This window comes from Stegostoma tigrinum, chromosome 1, assembly GCF_030684315.1.
Source record: "Stegostoma tigrinum isolate sSteTig4 chromosome 1, sSteTig4.hap1, whole genome shotgun sequence".
Taxonomy (NCBI): Eukaryota; Metazoa; Chordata; class Chondrichthyes; order Orectolobiformes; family Stegostomatidae; genus Stegostoma; species Stegostoma tigrinum.
The window spans coordinates 99,856,436-99,875,934 of NC_081354.1; the positions used below are offsets into that span (position 1 = coordinate 99,856,436).

General features: G+C 40.8%; 1 protein-coding gene across 6 annotated transcripts in view; it reads right to left on the reverse strand.

The window, feature by feature from the left end:
* apbb2b (amyloid beta (A4) precursor protein-binding, family B, member 2b) overlaps positions 1-19,499 on the reverse strand; it is a 256,665-nt gene that overhangs the window by 138,677 nt on the left and 98,489 nt on the right. For 5 of the 6 annotated variants that reach the window (XM_048531985.2, XM_059647330.1, XM_048531978.2 and 2 more), the window contains exon 3: positions 5,174-5,971. In XM_048531985.2, the coding sequence (XP_048387942.1) occupies positions 5,174-5,971 (798 nt within the window). Of the gene's footprint in view, positions 1-5,173; positions 5,972-8,127; positions 8,204-19,499 lie in introns of all 6 variants that reach the window. The other variant, XM_059647331.1, reaches the window with a different exon arrangement.

Here is a 19,499-nt window from a genome sequence, read left to right on the forward strand (position 1 = left end):
AACGTGGAAAGATAGCATCAGTTTTTACAGCATGACAAAAATGTACTGACTAGTTGGACCATAGTTGGCATGAAGTTAACTGTCAATCTTCAGTAGCTGATTAACCCCAGGCCGGGCAAGTAGACTTGGATTGGTTAGGGTATTGCCATGGGCCTGCAGCAGGAGTTGTCAGTTTCCATATCACTTTCTCAAATGAAAAAGGAGGAATGTTTAGGTCAACTGCTTTTGCTTACATAGAACAGGGTCCTGTGTCTGAATATATGTAGCCTGCAGCATGCACAAGAGAGCTCAAATAATAATCTTAAATTGGTTTCCTTTGTAATACTTACCAATTCCGTGACCAGCAACTCCTGATTGCTCTAGGTTAATGAGCTAGCTATGGTTGACAGTGACAGGTCCAGCTGCATCTCCATGCCAACCATCAGTGTAAGAAAAAATGCTTCCACTCAATGTCAGTTGTTAGGAACTTGTAAGTTCTGAACTACTACTAAAGAATAGTGATATCCCAAATTGCTAGAAGTTACATGCTGGAATAATTTAAAAATTTTAAAAGCAAAAAAAAAATCTGTCAACCACTGTAAATAAACATCTATTTAAAAGTTGAGAGAATGGATTATATAGCAGGAGATGCATGCCGGGTAAAAATGGAAAATTATCCTTTATTAACATGGCTGTACTATATCAAAACATGTTATCTGAGGAAATATTTGATTAACCGGTTATATATTTCTCAATTAAAAGAAAACACAGAATTACTTACGAAAGAAAAGCAATTATTTTTATTCTGCAATGTAGCAGTAGTAGCAGCAGCAGCAATCCTCATTACGAACAGTGTACACCAGCTACAAGGTGCATTCCAGAAATTCATCATAGCCCCTTAGATGGCAGACAAGCAAATACATAGGAACGTTACCAACTGTAAGTTCTGCTCCAAGCTATTCACTACACTGACTTGGAAATATATCAATGTTTCTTCAATTGACCAAAATCCTGGAACTCCTTTGTTAAATGACATTCTGGATATACCATAGTACATGATCTACAGTAGTCTGAGAAGGCAGCTCAGCACCACCTTCTCAAGGCAACTAGGGATGGACAATAAATCCTGGGCCAGCCAGCGACACCCACATCCTGTGAAACAAGTTGTGAGGATGTCTTTCCTTTTAATAAGCTTTTTATTGCATGTTTTATTTCAATGTGGTATTGTGGGGTTTTTTAAAACCTAAACCAAGTTTGGAAAGGCATGCACAATTTTACATGTTAATAGATATAGGATAAAAGGAAAACACTTCGTAACTTCAAGTTTGGTCAGGATTAAACTAGGATTCTTGATGCACACGAGCAGGTTACTGAAATAAACTGTACTCACCATTATCAGTTGCTTCAATCCAGTTCACCTTCTTATCTATAACCAACATTCTTCACCCTACTTGTATGCATGTTCCAGTAGCTCCATATTATTTACAATCAACCACACAGGAATATCATCAAAATACACAGTAACCAACTTACACAATAGGAACTCAATTAGCTCAGGTAACACAGAAATAACCAACAAAAAATAATCACTCTCTATCAGATTCTGCTGCTTTGAAAGCTAAAATGATGCATTGTCACAACAGTAATGCCAGTCCATTCCAATAAATAAGGCAAAGGACAGCCATAAAGAAATAACAGGACGGCATCCATATAATGCATTCAGTACAGTATCATCTCCGACTAGAAAAACAATGATATATTTACTGGCCCATTTTGTCTAGGAGTTGTCCGTTTTCACTACTGGCATTCAATTGTCAGTCACTGCAACACATTTCGATACAACAGTATACTCCGACTATAAAGAATGTGCACTGCTCACCCTTACTCACTTAGATCAAATGTAAAATTGAATGAATCAGCTAAATTTCTTTGAACGCTAACCACTAATCTTACAGGATAGAATTCTTATTCGGGTTTCTAACCTTCAGCTCCCTGTAGGTGCACTTCAGTTATATCATAAATTGATTTAGTGGGAGATTTCTATTAGCTAGAGTGCTATTCTCAACACAAAGGCCTTCCCACTTTCTGATCAATAATTTAAACTGAACCCAAGAGTAATGTCAATCAACCTAAACTCACCAATTGCACATTTCCTGTATTCCCTAATGATTAAGTATATGAATATAATTTTTATAAAAAGGACTTTCAACAAAATATTATGTCTACTTATCCAATAGGCCAATGTGAGCGCTTGCTGGTCTTAACACTGAAAGATTTAAGTTACATAATATATATGCTCTTTCATTCTTGCCTGAGAAGGTCTTATAATCTCTACAGTGTGGAAGCAGGCAGTTCAGCCCTTGAAGTCCACATGGGCCCTTCAAAAGAGTGTCTAAACCAGATCCCTCCACCTCTCCTGCCAACCCACTCCCTGTAATTCTGCATATCCCGTGGCCAATACACTTAACCTACCAATCCCTCGATACCGGGGGCAATTTAGCATGGCCAATCCACCTAGCCCAAACATCTTTGGACTGAGGGAGAAAACTGGAGCACCCAAGGAAACCCACGCAGACATGGGGAGAATTGCAACCTCCACACAGTCACCCAAGGATGGGACTGAACCACATCCCTGGTGCTATGAGGAAGCAGTACTAACCACCGAGCTGCTCACAGTTCTTAAAAATTTGAGAATCAAAAAAATCTTGTAATACCATGTAATTTTGGGTTACATGGAGCAGCCTTTGAGATCTCAAATGAATATGCTGTTTACAGAGATTGAAACTTGTCATTGTAGGCTGAAGTCCACCACTCAGTACAAACTAGTGGAGGAAATCGGAATGGTGAACATCACCTGCTAATGCAGTACGGGTTAGATCTCCAGATGTGCGTTTTACCTTAAAAACAGAAACTGAACAGTAAGGGGCACAGGGAAAGAAATAATGAAATTTTTGTAGTATGGGCATTGCTTAACATAATAAAATTGCCAAACTAATAATGGCTTGAATAAAGGTACCAAGAGAGTTTTTTTGAACAAGTCTGAATTTTTGTGAGATTGTCTTAATCCCAAAAAGGAGATCAGTAGAATCCCCAGAGAATCAATGTTGATGACTGAAAACCACTACTCAAAAGGTGCTATTTGTCTCCCCCCCGCCGAACAAACAAGTTCGACAAGTATAAATTTCAGCAATTAGTTTAACTGTTTGCATTTCTGAATCTTAAATATCCTACATGAATTCACGAATGCTTCTTGTTAGGCACCTAGTTTTTCCTCTGAATCTGGGTATATTTTTGCCTGCACAATGCCCTAGGAAAAGAAATCAAGGCCTAGGAATAAAACAGAGACCTACTCTGTTCTGGTAGACTGGAGTGCATCATGTGCTGTCACATAAATTCCCTCTCTTTAATAGGCGGATTAAATATATGTTCCATTAGACTGAGGCCCTGGCTATGCATCAACGCACTAGTTAACTGAAGTACGTCAATGAGCAGCATTCTGCAGGAGAAATACAAATTATCCTATCCTTCATGGTGTATCAAAGGCACTTCCCTTGAGTACCATTTCAACAAAACCAGATCCCCGAAGCCATTTGCTGAGCTCTCAGTGAACTACAATCGCTGAATCAAGCTAGTCAGAACTTCTGCAGTCTGAAAACTGTCAGCAGATTGAAGACTAATCAGCCAAGTGCAGACAGCTCAATAGAAACCTTAGCCATAGAGCCCTTAAGCTAAAAAGATGACAAACACCACTAGCCCTGCCTCTGTTCAGCCGATCCAAACAATTACTTTAACCTAAATGTAACTGTCAAAGCACAGTCAGCCCTGGCTAGATTGTTTTCTTCATATATGACAGTTTCATTAACCAAACACCTTCAAAGATCATGAAACAAAAACAAAATGCAGTGGATGCTAGAGATCTGAGAAAAAAATAAAGTGCTGCAGAATCTCAGGTGGATGGATGGATGGATGGATCTGTGGTGGGAAAACAGCTTAACTGAACAGTCCAACTCAAGAAAAAATTTGGTTCCGAACAAGAATCACATTGGGCTCAAAATGTTAAATTTGCTCCTCTCGCTATAGTAGCTGCTAGATGTGTGGAGTTTCTGCAGCATCTTTATTTTTATGATTACTTCACAGGCCTTGTTAAATGACCATGAATCAGCTTCTTCATCTTGCATAAATCAGCTAACAGCTTCCTGAACAATTCTAAAACCTGCAGATGAGAAACCTTAAAATGAGGAGTTTGGTTATACGACTAATTACTATCATAATCATTATCTCAAAGGAATCAGATAAAGTGATGGTGGGTGTGTCCAGAACCAGGGGCCACAATCTGAGGATTCAGGGTAGACCATTCAGGATGGAGATGAGGAGACATTTCTTTACCCCAAGAGTGGTGAGCCTGTGGAATTCATTACTGCAGGAAATAGTTGATGCCAAAACATTGAATGTATTCAAGTGGTGGCTAGATATAGCACTTGGGGCGAATGGGATCGAAGGTAATGGGGAGAAAGTAGGATTCGGCTATTGAGTTGGACAAGTAGCCATGATCGCTATGAATGGCCTCCTTCTGCTCCTATCTTCTAATGTTTTTCTGTTTCTGTGCACTGCCTTAGCTTGATACCAATGGAATGCTTGGTTTGGACAAGAAATACTGTGGCAAATACTGGTGAAGCCAAAAGCAAACTTAAGAAATCACTCTCCTCTCCAGAAACCGGTCAGTAAAACTACCACGATTAGATGTGAGCTGGGTGAATACAAAGCCCACAAAAACTCTAGATGTGTGAATTTTACATTACTGAATCTACAGTTTATCCCAAAACATTGAGAACATAAACAGAAATTGAAAGTCATAAACTGTCTTTCCTCAATCTGTCGGTCGTGTGGAATTCTGTGCTACAATGTAATGAGCCAAAGACTGTAAATACCAGAAGTGCATCAACTTGCAGTTGCTTGAAAATGTAAATTAAGAATTAAAGCAATGTTGCCTACATCCAAAAATTTTCATTTACTTCTGAAATTCTGAGGTTCCCTGTCTTTTTTTATTAGGATCCAGTATTTTGACAATCCCTTGCCTTTGAAAGCAACTTATTAAAGATATTCAGTTTTCAAGAATAAAGTCTGCAATGAAAATAAAAACAAAATAAAATGACAGTATATAAATAAACATATGAAAAGTTAGCAGTGTTCATACCTGTTTCAGGTGAACTCAGTGAAGCACTGTCCTGTGATAGGGTGGTCCAACTTGAATCTTCATCACTGGGAGCCATGTTCTGCATTTTACTCAATGCAGAGTCAGTTTTCCCTCCCAGTCGGGGTGGATCTTTCTTTATTTCTGGACTGGAGGAGAGTGTGGTCATTTGGCAATCTTCAGGACTGGCAGACATGCTCTCGTCACTGGCCACATCATCATTCGTTGTACTTTTATCATGGGATAGGCCGGTGTTTTCCTCACAATCAATAGGATTGTTGCCATAATTTTGTTCTGACTCACGAGTGGACGACTCCAGATCTGCATAGTAATTCAGGAAGCTCTTACTCTTCCTTGGTTGTGATGACAAGGGCTCAGTGCAAGATGTGTCTTGCAAGTTTGGCTCCTTGCCCTCCAATTTTTCTGAGATTATATTTTTGACAACATTTGCACTGATATTCTTGTTCATGACCTGCTGGCCGTGTTCAGCTGCTTTCCGCAGCTGGTTTTCTCCGTTCTTTGCCAGTTTTGAGTTGGTGTTATTTACTATCGTTGGCGATGCTGTGGTGTCTCCAAGGCCCATTGCAGCCTGGATATTAGTTAAGGCATATTTCTTCCTGCACTTTGGGGGGGTGTTGTTCTTGGTTTCTGCGTTCTTTATTTCAGAGTTGACCAATTTGTTGTGGGAGGAACGAAGGTTAAGCGTATTTGGTGGTGTAGCTGAACTGTTACGATTCACTACATCTGTTTGGCTGTTGGTGGTTGCGAGGAACACTGACATAGTGTCCGCAATGGAGTCAGCTACAGGAAGGAAAGGAAACCAAAATTAAATTAATAAGATGCAAAGCTGCTTATACTAATTCCTTGGTATAACATTACTGTACTGCATAAAGGTCACAATCTCATAACTTGTGCTAGATTTGACCTGATCTCAGTCAAGGTAGCAATATACCTTTCTAAGTGGCCTCAGTAAGTAGGGAAAACAATGATCCAGAAACACATCTGCCCCAATCAATATTCAATGGTCCCTGACATGGGTGGGTGTAACGGTCTGTCACAACATTTAGGGTCTCGGCAGCTGAAGGCATAGCCACCAATAGTCGAGCAAAAAAAATCAGAGATGCTGGAGAGGCCAGACTTAGATGAGTCCAGATTTTTTTGGAGGGTTGAGAGGTTGGAGGAGATTACAGAGAAAGGGAGGGACAGTGCCTTGCAGGGATTTTTAAACAAGGATGATCATTTCAAAATAAAGGTGTTTAATCAGAAACAAATGTGATTTCGTGTGCACAGAGATAAGAACTTGGAGCAGAGTTTTGGATGACCTTTGTTCACAAATGGTAACAATCCAGTGTGGAGAGGTCTAGAGATTTAAAAAAATGGCAAGAATTCAAGGTTTCAGCAGCCGATGAACTGAGGCGTGGTACAAAATTAGGCAATTTTACAGACATGAAAACAGACAGTCTAAGTGACAGTAGAGACATGTTTTTGGAAATTCATCTCAGGTCGCAGACGGTACAAAGCTTCCAAACAGAATTGACTTGTTTTGCATAGTTGCTGGGGAGAGGAATGGAGTCTGTAGTTAAAGAACACAATTTGAAGCAGAGCAAAAGGTAATGGCATATATCCCCAACATTTAATTGGAAAAAAATTCAAATCATCATGTATGATAAGCATTAAGATAACATTTTAAAACAAAGAATTCTACACATTTGTATTACATTTCATTCCTAATTTGGACCCAAGGATAAAGTTTATTTTACTTCCCATGTGGTGTATCTATGTTGGAGAATATTAACTGCTGTAATATTGAATACTATTTATGAAAATATTCCAATTTACCCTACGATGCTGCATCAATTTCACCTTTATTAAAGAAAAGTTGAATACACAAGATATATCCTGCCTTCGAAAGGTGACAATCCTCACGTTATTGTTATGCAATTCATCATCTCAACATTAAATTCCACAGTGCTTTATGTACGTATGTGACAGTGTTGGCAACAGCCACTGTCTGGAATTGAAACCAGAGCTATTGACCATCAGTATTATAATTTGTACAAGGATTTTTTGTTTTTGTTTTCCTTTGCAATCTAGACCAGTCAATACACCAAACAACAGAATTGTTGTAGCTGGAGTTGCAATGACAACAGGTAACAAAAATTTTAAAAATATACAAATATGCCAATATTGAAATTATTTTCAGCTTCTGATAATCAGAATATTTTACGGTTGTTCTCATTCATGGGATTATTGACTTTAATTTGTTCATAAACACTTGATTTAATTTGATTAGCTAACTGATAAAACTTCCATCTTCAACTCATAATCCTTTTAATTCTTTTGTGAAACTAATAAATTCCATCATTCTAACTTGTAAATTCAAAGAACAGTGTGATACTGTGGAGTATCTGAACAATTAAATTGTTACAATGGAACAGCACATTCAATCTAGATACCAGTCTACAAATCTCCACGTTTTCAACTCCCTCTTAGATACCGTAATGGGAGGTGGATGGCAGCTTCAATCATGGGACAAAATCACTTTGGGTTGGTAGCATACCTCTTAATTAGTGCATATAGTATAACATTGACAAAGAACACAAAAAAAAGCTGTCTCGTCTCAGACAATGGGAAATACTATTTGTATTCTTCGTATATGTGGTTTCAAAAAAAAACAACCACAGAAAATTGAAACTTTGAAAGTGAAAGAATGTAAACACAAAATAACAATGGAAGCACAGCAATAAAGAAAATTTTGACAGCAAGTGAAGAGCACGTCAAGATATTATTCAGTTAAAGTATGAATGCTTGTATTAGTAACAAATATTCTTTGTGTCATAAAACCATTCCCGCAAAGATCAGCATGTATCATGATTGCTGTCCCTTTGAGAGATTCGTTCAAGAATTCACAATCTAAAACATTTCTGTCAAATACTCTCAAAAGAAAAGAATCTTACTTTGACCTGGAAGCACTTCTGACAAGGATCACAGGGCTTCAACAATGAGGGTACTGGAGTATAGGTTATATGAAATCTAGAAAGAGGGATCATTCAATTAAACAAAAAAACAATCCAAAAAATACAGAAACAAAGGCATCAAAATAAGCACCAAATTTCAAGCTTCATAGCATCTGGGTATAACTCAAAAAAGCATGCAGCTGCATATCTATTAACACCTAAAGATGTCAAGATTGATATTTTCATGCCCAAGTTTAGCAAATAATACAGCAGTGTGTGACCATATGATAGTTATATTTCAGTTGAAATGCTGGTTTCATGTATTCTGTTACAACATGTAAATCCTGGGCGCAGTGTCTCTCCTGGAGGTATTGAGAATTTGATGAGCAATCAAAAAATTGAGGCAGAAGTTCACAATAATGAACCACATAATTACGCAAATCCTTCCGCAACACTATTAATGACTGCACCATCTACAATTTGATTAACCTCTTAAACATGAAGGAGATCATAATGCTTTATCAAAGCACAAAATAAATGATTCAATGACTTCCACAGAGCACAGCAAATCTGCACTTTCTCACTGAAACTCTCCGGAGCTCCAAATAGGCTTCTCATTCCAGAATATGGATTAGCATCATTTTGAAGATGTATTTCCCATTCTATGTTCAGGCCTTTACCTGCCCAAGGATGCATGCAACAGCAACGTTAAGACCCATCTGTGTGCAATAATTATAACAATTGACAATCTTTCAAGTACCACATAACTGTTATTTTTCAGATAATTACTCTTCTCCGTGATTCTGTGACAATTTCATTTCACAGATTAAAAAAAGGAACTTTCTTTTTCAAATATAATGCGCTTAAAAATCCAATTTATTTTACTTTTTTCAAATTTTAAATATAGATGAAGGAATATTTAAGATTCAAATCCCAAATTTATTACATCCAATGGGCTGCCAGAGCTACCCACCATTATGAAAACAAATTACTATCCCTACCATCTATGGGTATTCTAATGGTGCCTCCCGGATTTAATTAAATTTTATAACTGTTGTGAAGATGTAACTCTCAAAAGATAGAAAAGTCTTATTTGGTGTTTTTCCTTAAGTGTTTTATCAGATTTATGACATCATTGCAGTTTACAAAATCAGAACATTATAAATGCTAGAAATATATAGAACATTACAGCACAGTACAGGCCCTTCGGCCCTCGATGTTGTGCCGACCTGTCATACCGATCTCAAGCCCATCTAACCTACACTATTCTATGTACGTCCATATGCTTGTCCAATGATGACTTAAATGTACCTAAAGTTGGCGAATCTACTACCGTTGCAGGCAAAGCGTTCCATTCCCTTACTACTCTCTGAGTAAAGAAACTAGCTCTGACATCTGTCCTATATCTTCCACCCCTCAATTTAAAGCTACGCCCCCTCGTGCTCGCCATCACCATCCTAGGAAAAAGGGTCTTCCTATCCACCCTATCTAACCCGCTGATTGTTTTTATTTCCTATAAAATAATCAAAAAAAAAAGTTTGAGAATACTCAGCACGTTTGACAACAACTGTGAAGGAGAAACTGAGTTAGCATTTCAGATTGAAAGAGTTTCAATAGGACATAACAAGTTTAAGGGAAAGAGCGAAGGGGAGTTGGGAACAGGGAGAAAAATTGAAGGTCTGACAAGATAGGAGGCTGGAAAAAAATTATTGGCTAAAGCATTGATGGGACAAGTAGAGAAACAAAAGAGGTGCCCAAAGAAGGTCTGAATGGTAGCATCATAAACAACAATAACAATCTCAAAGAACAAAGCAATGGAAGATGTTTCTGCAAGATTATTAAAGCAATAACTAACAATACAAAATGAGCACCATCCGTCAGTGTTCTGCAAAGCAGTTCCCAAACTTCACAAGCTTCAAAATCTCCCCTTCCCCCACTGCTTCCCAAAACCAGCCCAGTTCTTCCCCTCCCCCCACTGCATCCCAAAACCAGCCCAGCTTTTCCCCTCCCCCCACTGCATCCCAAAACCAGCCCAGCCTGTCTCTGCCTCCCGAACCTGTTCTTCCTCTCACCTATCCGTTCCTCCCACCTCAAGCCGCACCTCCGTTTCCTACCTACCACCTCATCCCGCCTCCTTGACCTGTCCATCTTCCCCGGACTGACCTATCCCCTCCCTACCTATACTCTCCTCTCCACCTAGCTTCTTTTCTCTCCATCTTCTCTCTTTGGGCTCCATGCCATCATTTATTCCCTACCCTATGCTCCTCCCTACTTTCTACATAAAAACCAACATTTTCCCATCTACCAGCAGTTCTGAGGAAGGGTCATTGGACCCTAAACTTTCCATTCTCATTTTGGCCTCACCACTAAAAATCTTAAGTGAGTGTAAAGACAGTCAAACTTTCCTTTTCATAAAGATGAAACCACTTTTCAGTTTATTTTTCCACAGCCCACTAGATCATCAATAATTGTAATTGCTGGTTTACCAAAAAGGAGAAACCGACTCCTACAAAACCTCAACTCCACCGATTCAGGAAGAAAAACTTAGTCAGCCTTGTCCGAAAGGAACTACATTTTGTTTAAATTGTAGGCACGGTTTCAGTAAAACTGTGCGAATGAGTTAATCTAATCCTTTTGTCTGTTTTTTATAAAAATGTTCTCGACTTTTTGCCTTTCTCAAATGATGGTACTGGGAGTGGAATACAAAATGTACAAGAGAAGGCTTTCAGAAAGCCAGGATGGACTTAATAATATGCTTAATTCTTGCCCGGTTTCTGATGTGTTTATATGTTACAAACAGTGTTTAAATGCTTGATACTGTGGAGATCCAACTATTTTGAAGATGTATGGCTCCTCTGAGAAAATATGAAATGTCTGCTGGGCGGAAGCCGGACATCCGTCCTGGATTTTAGTCTGTAGCAGCAGCCAAACATTTACTGTGTTCAAAATGCAATTTTTTCATCAGGCTTAATTTAGGAATTGGCATTTCTACATCCTGTACATTGTAACAGGAAGAAAGGTACATAAACTCTGTGGGAATATTAGTTAGAGAGGAAAGGGAGGTCAATTCACGAGCAAAGTTGCCATTTATTAATGAACCACCACATCCACTACTTAGTTCTATAGTTGAAATTACGCTGCTATATAAAAGAAATGCTATGCTTTACATCTATTCTCATCTAGTTTCACAAATGCGTGAAACGGAGCATGGGTGCAAACTCAGAATATTGTGCATTATGTACTTAAAAAAAAAAGCACATTTACAGTTCAAGTGAAGCAATTCCTTTAAAAGCTGGAGCACTGTTAGCACTACAGTGTAGCAGGTTCAATCTCTAATCTCCTGAATGAACTGCTACCATTTTCTTCTCTGTGGCATAAGAATTTAGAATGGCCGAGCTACGGCAGCAAGTCAGACACTGTACTCACCCACAGTAGATCTATAGACTATCAGAACAGTAAAATACTAGGGAGAAAATGGCAAGATCCAAGTACAAAAGAGTCAAACTTTGTGACAAGTGGTATGTTGGAGGTTCAATTTTATTATAACTCTACCAATGAAAGATAATGTCACATTGGCAGGTGCAAGTGTGTGAATCTTTACTCAGTTATTTCATACTGCTGTACAATTGCTTAGCATAGAAGAGTCCACGGCATCTATGCTACCTCTTTATTAGAGATATCAAAAGTGGAAAACATAATTGTGCTGTCTTCCTCCATCAAGGAGGAGAACACTGAATGGCAAAAGGGCTAAAACTGCATGATACTGACATGGTATGGCAGCAGATACAGGCGTATGGAGTTTTGCAAAATGTTATCAGTGTATCGTGTTTTGTAGAACTTTATAGCTTAATTATGGGGAGGTTCTAACATGATTAAAAAAAAGTCATTTGCGTGGCATGTTTTCCATAAAGTGCAGACAGCACCAGTGATAGCAAAAACATTGTTTCTCTGGCAGGCACATGTACGGCAGCAACTGCTAGCTTAGTGAGATCCACTTGATAGAGCACATCAGGAGGGTCACAAGAGGAATGGCTCGTCAAATAAACCAGAAATAAATCTGGAAAATTTTGCAATACTCCAAAGGGAAGAAATTGTTTTTCCAGAAGCATTATTGATAAACCGTACTGCAAAATAACCTGTTACGTGGATCATCTCAAACTAATCCTTTCCCATCCATGAATATTCTATTTACTTCCCTAGAAGTGGACTATCGATCAATATTCTTTATAAACCCATCAAATACATTTCTTCGATAACCAGGTGTAGAGTTGCATGAACACAGCAGGCCAAACAGCATCAGAGGAGGAGAAAGGCTGACGTTTGGGGTCCAGACCCTTCTTCAGAAATGGGGGAGGGAAAGGAGGTTCTGAAATAAATAGGGAGAGAGGGCGAGGCAGATAGAAGATGGATAGAGGAGATACATGGAGAGGAGACAGACAGGTCAAAGAGGAGGGGATGCAGCCAGTAAAGGTGAGTGTAGGTGGGGAGTTAGGGAGGGGATAGGTCAGTCCAGGGAGCCGGACAGGTCAAGGGGGCGGGATGAGGCTAGTAGGTAGGAGATGGGGGTGGGGCTTGAGGTGGGAGGAGGGGATAGGTGGGAGGAAGAACAGGTTAGGGAGACAGGGACAAGCTGGACTGGTTTTGGGATGCGGTAGTAGGAGGGGAGATTTTGAAGCTTGTGAAATCCACATTGATACCATTGGGCTGCAGGGTTCCCAAGCGAAATATGAGGTGCTGTTCCTGCAACCTTCGGGTGGCATCATTGTGGCACTGCAGGAGGCCCATGATGGACATGTTGTCTGAGGAATGGAATGGGCAATTGAAATGGTTCACGACTGGGAGGTGCAGTTGTTTAGTGCGAACTGAGCATAGGTGGTCTACAAAGCGATCCCCAAGCCTCTGCTTAGTTTCCCCGTTGTAGAGGAGGCCACAATGGGAAAAGCAGATACAGTATAACACATTAGCAGATGTGCAGGTGAACATCTGCTTGATGTGGAAAGTCTGCTCTCAGGATGAAGCTTTTCACCCCCGAACATCTCAGATGGCCTCGTTTTTCAAGGGCCTCAACTTCCCCACCTCAGTGGTCGAGAACACCCTCGACCGTGTGTCCCACATTTCCCACAACTCATCCCTCACACCCCCTCCCCACAATAGCAGCCAAAACAGAATCTCCCTCATCCTCACATACCCCCCCACCAACCTCCGGATCCAACGCATCATCCTCCGACACTTCCGCCATCTACAATCCAACCCCACCACCAAAGACATTTTTCCGTCCCCACCCTTGTCTGCTTTCCGGAGGGACCACTCTCTCTGTGACTCCCTTGTCTGCTCCACACTCCCCTCCACCCCCACCACACCTCACACTTTTCCCTGCAACCGCAGGAAGTGTTACACCTGCCCCCACACCTCCCCCCTCATTCCCAACCCAGGCCCCAAGAAGACTTTCCACATCTGCTAATGTGGTATACTGCATCCGCTGTTCCTGTTGTGGAATCCTCTACATCGGGGAAACCAAGTGGAGGCTTGGGGGCCGCTCTGCGGAACACCTACGCTCGGTTCACACTAAATAACTGCACCTCCACTAAAAAGGTGGAAGCTGAGGCGCGACCTGATAGAGGTCTACAAAATCATAAGAGGCATTGATAGGGTGGATAGTTAGACTTTTTTCTGGGGTGGAAAGGTCAACTAGAACAGGCCACAGTTTCAAGGCGAGAGGGGAAGAGTTCAGGGGAGAAGTGTTGGGAAAGTTTTGCCCACAGAGGGTGGTGGCTGCGTGGAAGGCACTTCCAATGAAGGTGGGGGAAGCAGGCACATTAGCAATGTCCAAGGTGCATTTTGATAGACACATGAATGGGAGGTGAACAGAGCGACAGAAACCGCATATGGGCAATACATCTAAATAAGGAATAGGAATCAGGCTTGGTGGGCCAAAAGGCCTGTTCCTATCCTGAATGTATCGCATTGTATGTAGAGAGCAATCAGTTCACCTATCTTGGTGGAGAAACTTCGAGAAACAATTATTTTGATAAAAGTTAGTAGTCACAGGAGAAAAGATGCATCATTAGGAACAGCCAACATGGATTTCTAAAGGGTAATTGGAAGCTTTTGAGTCAATCAGGGTGACACAGTTGAAGTGATGTACTTGGATTTTCAAAAGGTATTTGATGTAATGCCACACAACAGACTTGAGAGAGTGAGCGAGAGAGACTTGTAACACATGGAATAAATGGGACTGCGGCAACATGGATCCAAAACTGACTGTGTAACCGGATAGAGAGATGTGGTGAATAGATCATTCTTCAGGCTGGAGACAAGTTTGTAATGGTGTTCCCTTGAGACAGATGTTTGTGCAGGCGATAATTTTGAAGTTTGCCAGTGATACAAAATTTGGAAGTTTGTAAACAGCAAGGAGGACTGCATAAAGGACAGACTAGTTGGAGGAGGACAGACAGGTGATGGATGAAGTTCAATACAGAAAAGAGTGTGAGGTGATTAATTTTGTAACGAATAACATGGATTGACAATTTTACAAAAAGGTGCACAGGGACCTGAGTATATACATGCATAGATCACTGAAGGTTGCAGGACAGGTAGATAGAGCAATAAATGAAGCATACAGTCTCCTGCAAATAGACTGCAAGAGCAAAGAAGTTATACTGAACCTATACAGGATATTTGTCAGACCTCAGTTAGAGTACTGTCTAAAGTTCTGGGTGTCATGTAAAGACTTGAATGTATTAAAGAGAGTTTAGGACAATGTCTTCAGGGATAAGAAACTTCAGTTGTGAGGATAGGTTGGATATGTTGGGACTGTTTTCCTTGGCGAGTAGATGGCCTTCGATAGGAGTTTTTAAAATTGAGAAAGATCTGGATGGAGAAAATAGAGAAAAACTATTCCCACTTGTAAACGGATCAAGAGCCAGAAGGCACAGATTAGTGAAGAAGTAAAGCAATAAAAAAAAACATTTTCACACAAGTGATTTGGATCTGAAATGAACTGCCTGAACATGCGGCAGAGGCAGGTTTGATTAAGGCATTCAGGACAGCATTGGATGCTGATTTTGTTCACATAAATGCGCAAGGATATGTCAAAAAGGCTGGAAAATGGCACTTAGTTATGAGGCTCATTCGGCAAGCCGGTGCCGACATGAGAGAACACATGGTGTCCTTCTGTGCCATAATGCTGCTGTGATTCAGTGATTTGTGTAAATGTTCCTGTTTTTGTAGCAATATCTCCAGGGTATAAATATACATATTTTTAAATCAACCTACTCCATACATGGTATGACACACCTCTTGAGCAGGTGGTTCTTGAACCTAGGTCTTCTGACTTAGTGATAAGGACATCACCACTGCACTATATGACAACTCAGGGTCACAAATATAACATAATATCAGCCAGACTTCCTTCACTTTCTGAGATAATAGGTACTGCAGATGCTGGCGAATCTGAGATAACAAGGTGTAGAGTTGGATGAGCACAGCAGGCCGAGCAGCATCATCGGAGTAGGAAAGCTGATGTTTCGAGCCTAGACCCTTCATCAGAAATGGGGGAGGGGAATGAAATAAATAGGGACAGAGGGGGAGGAGGATTGAAGATGGATAGAGAAGATAAGTGGAGAGGAGACAGACAAGTCAAAGAGACTTTCTGGTCTGGATTAACAGAGGTGAAGGGGATATTGTCCCATGTTCTCATAATTTGGTGAGCCTTCCCAAAATAAGAGCTATTCAGGCACTGTACAGGCCAGGCCTCTCCTGTATCAAAGGCCACAAGCAGAAGACCCCCAACCATCAGGAGCTGCCAGTCAAAAGCAAGCAACTCTTCTGTACTTGTCACCACCAGTGAGGGGTGGTGGCTGGCCATTGTATACCTACCTAGGCTTCAAAGATCAAGGAGGGACTCGGGTAAGAGGTGAGTGATAGTGGGAGTGATACTTGAGGAATAGCAATGGTGAGGAGGGGAAGCAGCAAGGACATTGGTGGTTTTCAGCATGCCACCCTATCCGGATGACAGGTTCCTCAAACACCAGCCACCTACCACCAATCCTGATTGAGGTGGGGGGTGGGGGAGAATGGTCTGAGATTCTACCCTCTGTTTCACTCTCACTGGTATCACAATAGCACTCATCACCTTCTCTATCTGACAGCCTCCAATCAAGTGCTCCAAATTTCCCATTAAACCACTTTGATAAAAGATAGCTACTGGACTTATTAGTCAAGTTAACGCCTCTCAAATTGTTAAAGCCCAATTGAGATCTCTAATAACACAACTCCACAACAAATACATCACTTTTCTGCCCATAAGTTTGTAATAATTAGTTTAGCTTGCTTTTTTAATGCTGTAGTGATAAGTAAGAACATTATGCTAGAAGAGAGCAATAGCACTGTGGTCATTTTAGTGGACTAACAATCTAGGTATGTGGTTTCAAATTCCATTACAGTAGATAGTAGAGTTTAAACCAATTAATCTGCAATAAAAAGTTAGTCTCAGTAACAATGTTCATGAAACTATTGTCATAAAACCACATCTTTCAAGGAAGGAAATCTTTCAACTTAACACTGTCTGGTCCATCTTTAATATCTCTCTGAAATAGCTCAGCACATTATTCAGTATCTATCTACCATCAAAAATTTAATAAAATAAAACAGGGCAGATCTCCCTCCCATCACCTTAGGCACGAGGAACAAGAAAGGCACAATTTATGATGGCTTCTCAAAGTCAGGCTGCTTATGCCAAAATAGAGTGATGTGTCCTACAGATTATTCAAACTGCTTCATGTAGTGAAACTCCTGGAGCACACAGAATACAAGCTAGATGGGAGGGCTTTAAAATCCATCATCAAGAGTGCCTCAGGAGCATCCTGTTATATAAGGTGGCCAAGTCCATAGGACATATTTGGCAGAGTGCACCCGAATCAGGTAATGAGAAAAACAAGATGAAGGAAAAATGTTCTACCTGCCCTTATTCTCACCAATTTACCTGTCCAAGCAATTTCTGTCATAATAGTATTAAAAAGGAAGGAACACAGCATGTTCCTTGTAGGAACACAGACTTATCTTCACATTGAGGACACCCTTTCTTGCATTGTATGATACTAACACCATGCTGAATTGAACACATTTTGAATAGATCTGGTGGTTAAAAATAGGGCATGAATAATTACATTCAGCAGCAAGCTGCAACCTCTCATGGTTTACCTTTCTCACTCGACCAACACCAAGATCGGGTCCAACGCTGGTTCACTGTAGAGTTTGGAAAAGCATGCAAGGAGCATACATAAATTAGAAATACAACCTGAAGCCACAACACTGGACTGCATCTATTACAAACAGCCAAAGCAGCATGCTCCTTATGGAGAAAAATGGTCCCAAAACTAATGGATCAGATCTCACCCCTGCAGTTCTGCCCCATCCAGCCATAGATGGTGCAGGCAATCAAGTAACTAAATCCAGGAGGACATTCCACAAATATTCCCATCCTGAAAATGATGAGGGAGCCCAGAATATCAAAGTAAAGGAGCTGAATCATAATTAAAGTAATTGAAACTCAAGGGGAAAGCTCCTGGTGGTTTAAGTCATACCTTGCACAGAAAGAGGTGGTCGTGTTTGTTGGAAAGCAGTCATGTCAGCTCCAGGACATCCCTCTTAATTAAGATGGCAGTGGTGGAGTAGGCAGCAACTGGGTTCTTAAGCCCAGGATTCATCCATTCTGTTTGCATTACCTTTCCTCATCTTTTTTCACTCTTTTTTAGTTTTTTGTTTGTTTTTATAAAACAACTTCTGGGAACAGCTCAGTTGTGGAGGCAGCGGCGGTGTCGGAGTGTGGAGTGCGGTCGCGGCTGTAGCCAGCAGCACTTGGGCAGTTGGTGAAGGAGCTGTTGGCAAACCCAGATGGCGGTCAGCAGTGAGCGACACAGACCAATGCGGGGAGAGCGTGCCCTCATGTGGAGTGCAGGCCTGGTGTGGATGAAACTGCAGGCCCACGGCTATAGGTGGGCTGTGATGTTTAACTTTTAATTGTATTTCTTTATTTTTCTATTTTGTACCTCGGTACTTTGTACCTAAGATGGTGCCGGAAGTGGGAACATAGTACAATTTAGTACACTCATACCTGAGTACAGGTGGCAATAAACCTAATTCTTCTGAGGAAATTCTGCAACTGGGATCTAGACCCAACCCTCCTCAGCTGCTTCATCAATAGCGTCACCTCGACCCTACGGCCAGAAGTGGAATGCGGCATCTACATGGTGCAATGAAATAACTTGTAAAAGGTTCCTTTGACAGAACCTTCCAAAAAACCAATTTCTACCACCCAAAGGACAAGGACATCAATTACATGGGAACACCATCACCTTCAAGTTGTCCTCCAAGCTATTCGATGGTCCTGACTTGGAACTATGCAGTTGTTCCTTCAGTGTTGAGGAATTTCCTCCCTAACAGCACTGAGAGTCTGCCTACCTGGTATGCAGTGGTGCAGGGCTGCAGCTCACTATCACCCTCTCAAGGCAACTAGGGATGGGCAATAAATGCTGGTCTCCAAAAAAAATGCCTAACTTAAAAACAACCTGAGCCCACAGCAAAATTCCTTGTACTCCTGGGTGAGAGCATTATCATCAATCAAAACTACTATTTAAAGAAACATGCCATTTGAAAGCACTGAAAAAAGTCAGGGACAGCAGAGAACAGACAATACAGCAGTGCAGAATAAATAAAAGAAAGCTGAACAGCACATGCATAATTTTGCCAGTTAAAGGTTGGCATTCAACTTGCCAATTACCCTATTATTTCAGCAATGGAATTATCCCTGAAGCAAAAATAAAGCCATCAAGATAAATGCCAGTATTTTAGTGCCTTTCCTTATTCCATCTGTCCATAAAATGTAACTGCCAAAAACAAAACCCATCTGCAATTTATTTGGCAGATGTGGATCAGGAAATTCTTTCATTGGCCAATATAAATCATTTTGAAGCTATGTGCATGCCTGGTTGTTTGTGTTTTACTAATCAGTCAGTGTTTGGGTTCTGTCAGGGTCTCTCAGCTTCAGACCTTATTACAGCCTCGGTTCAAGCATAGACAAAGGGACAGAACGCCAAGGGAGAGGTGAAGGAGACTATCCTTGACATCAAACCAATAATTGACTGATTATGATATCAAGCAGCCCTCCTAAACTGGAGCCAATAGGATTAGGGCTACACTGTCCACTGGTAAAAATGAAGATGGTTTTGGTTGTTCATGGTCAATCATCTCAAATCCAGGACATCTCTGCAGGGTAGTGCACTAGGCCCTACCATTTTCAGCTGCTTCATCAATAACCTTCCTTCCAACATAAGGTCAGAAGTGACTGCACATTGTTCAGCATAATCCATGAC